The sequence below is a fragment of the Coregonus clupeaformis genome, unplaced genomic scaffold (genome assembly GCF_020615455.1).
Source record: "Coregonus clupeaformis isolate EN_2021a unplaced genomic scaffold, ASM2061545v1 scaf3350, whole genome shotgun sequence".
Lineage (NCBI taxonomy): Eukaryota > Metazoa > Chordata > Actinopteri > Salmoniformes > Salmonidae > Coregonus > Coregonus clupeaformis.
Window position 1 is genome coordinate 39205 of NW_025536804.1, and position 3958 is coordinate 43162.

Here is a 3958-nt window from a genome sequence, read left to right on the forward strand (position 1 = left end):
TCCGTTATCCGTAGCTGCGCAAATGTCTGACATATAACCGTTCTCGAGAAAGCCACAGGTAGCGTAATGTATTTCAGCAGAATTTGTGCGTTTCTGTGTGAAAAGACACGAATTTATGTGCTACTTAATTCGTGCGAAAGACACCAATTTAACCAGTAGGCTACACACAACAACCATAAACGGATAGCCTATTTTTCTTTATTATATTTGTGAATATACAGAAATGTTGTCTTTATTTAATAATGTTTCAAACATTGTAGTTGTATGCCTATGTACTGTTTGAGATTTTCTGAACATAATTTGTGAGAAAATACACACATTTACGTGCAACTTAATTCGTGGGAAAAATTGTTTTATTACATTTACGTCATTTAGCAGACGCTCTTATCCGGCGACTTACAGGAGCATTTAGGGTTAAGTGCCTTGCTTAAGGGCACATCGACAGATTTTTCACCTAGTCGGCCCAGGAATTAGAACCAGCGACCTTTCGGTTACTGGCACAACGCTCTTACCCACTAAGATACCTGCCACCCTTATTAATGTTAACGCTGTTTTCTATTCTTGATTTCGATTAATACTTTAATACTTTGGGATACTGGTGCACTTTTGGTCAGAAAGGCCCCTTTTTCGTGTAGGCAACAGTTCACGATTTTCTTCATAATGCATTTCATATTTCGTAGAGCCTAAATTACACAATTTTCTTCATAATTCATTTTAAAACATGTTAAAGAGGTTAATGTAAAATAATGAAATGTCGGCTTTCACTTATGGCACTTCCAAGGCCTTTCTATTATGGTTATGTCAATCATATTATATACTTGTTGTAACATGTTCAACCAGTTAGCAAGTCAGAAATGTCCGTTTCCAAGTACCGACTAGCACTTGAATGCTGTATTATGCCAACTTCACATTCTCGTGGAAAATGGGAAGTTGTAACTCCGACATGATTGTGTTAAAGTGGTTTTGAAGTCGGAACAGTTCTTAAACCAATAAGATTGGCAACAACATTTTCACAATTTCTCACTTGTAATTCGAACTTGGAGGGTCATTCAAGTGAAACTTCCCAGTCGGAACTAGGTATTTCCGATAACTCTGATAGCACCCTGAACGCGACATTAATATGTGTGATCGACAACAGTAGGGTCTGGGTCCTGGCGTGTCCAGTCCCCATACCCATTCCATAGGAGTGAGTGTCAGTAGTCTACTATATGTCCGTGCTATGTGAAGTAAGTATGGTGATTATTATTAAGGTTCTGGTCGTCTGAGATATCAACAAGTAAGGGTATACAATATCAATAAATATATATTTTTTTCTATTAGTTTTTTTCCACAAATAGACAGGTATTTTTACCTTTCCTTGGTAGCAAGATCTTATATTTTTTTGCTAACTTTCTATTAACATTTAATAGAGTGAGATCATTTGATTTATTTTGGGATATGTATCCACATCACCATCAGACCATTTTTTTGGTAAACTACAAGTTGTATTGTCAGTGATCCAATTTACAGTTTAGTCATTTAGCAGACGCTCTTATCCAGAGTGCATACATTTTTCATTCTGGCCCCCGTGGGAATCGAACCCACAACCTTTGCGTTGCAAGCGCCATGCTCTACCAACTGAGCTACAGGAGGGTCAATACCTTATATAGTACATTTATCATAATGTGGTTGTATTCCAGAGAGGTTAGAAAATGTATCTAGATCCTCTGAGTACAATGACACGTTTGTTTTTAAACCGTGGATTTCTAATCCCTTGATATAATTGTTGGATCTGATTTGAATAGCTAACATTTCGATGGCCATAATAAATAGATATACCGATAGTGGACAACTTTGTACATTTCAGCACCACGGAGCTCCTCTATTACCCGTCTCGTGAGTGGAGATGAAGCAGAAGCGCTGTCCATTCAACTGTGCTGAATAAAGCAACGCATGCACCGAGTCTTCCTTTGTCCTTCCTGATTTGGCCAATTATTTGGCTGGAGTATTTCGGCCTGCCGAGCGTCTTTGACTATTGTAGATAATCCCTTTGGATTTATGCGTTTTATTTCAACGCCTCAGGCAAGTAAAACGTGCAATACCTAGCTTTTAGACGGGTTAGTTAACAACATACATGGTGAGAAATGTAGAGGTGCGCGTATAAATGGAGCAATTGTGCCTTTTTGATGGAAATATGGAGGTGGGATTTTGGAGATCAGATCATCATTTACGCGCGCTCTCCGCGAATACAGTGGGCCATCAGGATGTCCTAGGGCAAGATGGACACACTCTTTGCGTGGATGGCACACAGTTTGGTGTCCTCGAACAGACCGACCAGGTAAGCCTCGCTAGCCTCCTGCAGGGCTATCACGGCGGAGCTCTAGAAGCGCAGGTCGATCTTGAAGAACTGGGCCATTTTTTCTCCCCAGGCGCTGGCAGGGCTCGTAACGGGGAGGCGCTCCTGCGCGCAGACTTGGCGGCCAGCTGCTTCCTGTAGGCTTTGCCACGGGTGGATTTGCGAGCGGTTTGCTTGGTTCTGGCCATGGCGCTTGCTTCCTTCTTAGACAGTCGGAGTATAGCCTCGAAATGCCCATGTGAAATGTATAAAGCCGGCAGTGGCATCTGCTGATTGGACACCATCTCCCCACTACCCCGATTGGCCCGTTGCGGAGGACTCCTCTGTCGGTTACTGGAAAGGATGCTTTGCTTCTTTTTTTTTAGGACCGCGCGCCCATCACAATATACTGCGCGCCAAAAACAATAGTACACTAAGCGCGTGCGTACAATAGCACACTGCTGGCCCTTTGCGCGCAATAATAGTCGTCAAAGTCAAGAGTGAAATCTTGTTATATTTTAATGCTAGCCTGTTATCGCAAACGAGGCCAATAGTACACTGCCTGCACACAACTACACACTGCGCGCTGGCAAAAGCACACTGACAGTCGGGAGTATAGCCTCGAAATGCAGAGACGCGCCATGGCCAGAGCCAAGCAAACCGCTCGCAAATCCACCGGTGGCAAAGCCCCCAGGAAGCAGCTCGCCACTAAGGCTGCTCGCAAGAGCGCCCCGGCCACCGGCGGTGTGAAGAAGCCTCACCGTTACAGGCCCGGCACCGTGGCTCTGAGAGAGATCCGTCGTTACCAGAAGTCCACTGAACTGTTCATCCGCAAGCTGCCCTTACAGCGCCTGGTGAGAGAAATCGCCCAGGACTTCAAGACCGACCTGCGCTTCCAGAGCTCCGCCGTGATGGCCCTGCAGGAGGCTAGCGAGGCTTACCTGGTCGGCCTGTTCGAGGACACCAACCTGTGCGCCATCCACGCCAAGCGGGTGACCATCATGCCCAAGGACATCCATCTGGCCCGCCGAATTCGCGGAGAGCGCGCATAAATGAGGATGACCTGATCTCCAAAATTCCCCAAATGCTCTTTTAAGAGCCACCTCCATATTTCCATCCAAAAGGCACAATTGTTCCATGTACACACGCACCTCTACATTACCCACCATGTATGTTGTTCACTAACACGTCTAAAAGCTACGTATTGCACCTTTTAGTTGCCTGAAGTCTAGCTTCAATGTTTGTGTGTGTGTGTGTGTATATACTCTGGCATCATCCACTTCCTTTGAACTATAGTAGCACAGTAAAATGCTTTACAAAGGAGGAGGAAAAGAAACGAGTGATAATATAGGCCGAATAGTAACAAGAATTGTGTTCAGATGAATGATTGACACTATTAGCTGTGTGTAATAGCCTTGCATGCAGTCAAGACAAAACATTGCATGCCAACTGACTTTAAAAGTCCCATGTTGCAGTGCTGCTGAGAGACTCATGCAGAGGCCAAAACTTTACAGTGGAGCACGGAGGACATCTTGTGGTTCAACTCGGGTACTGCCCATATGTGTCCTTTTAGTATTAGCTCTTTAGCCCAGCGTTTCCCAAACGCGGTCCTGGGGTCCCCAAGGGGTGCGCGTTTTGCCCTAG

The 3958-nt window shown here is 44.6% G+C and overlaps 1 protein-coding gene across 1 annotated transcript; it reads left to right on the plus strand.

Moving 5' to 3' along the window:
* The first annotated feature begins 2599 nt into the window (after positions 1 to 2599).
* Positions 2600 to 3366, plus strand: LOC121565045 (histone H3-like). Its single transcript, XM_045220210.1, has one exon. The coding sequence runs from the start codon at positions 2941 to 2943 to the stop codon at positions 3364 to 3366; it is 426 nt and encodes a 141-aa protein (XP_045076145.1). The 5' UTR covers positions 2600 to 2940.
* Positions 3367 to 3958: the final 592 nt, after the last annotated feature.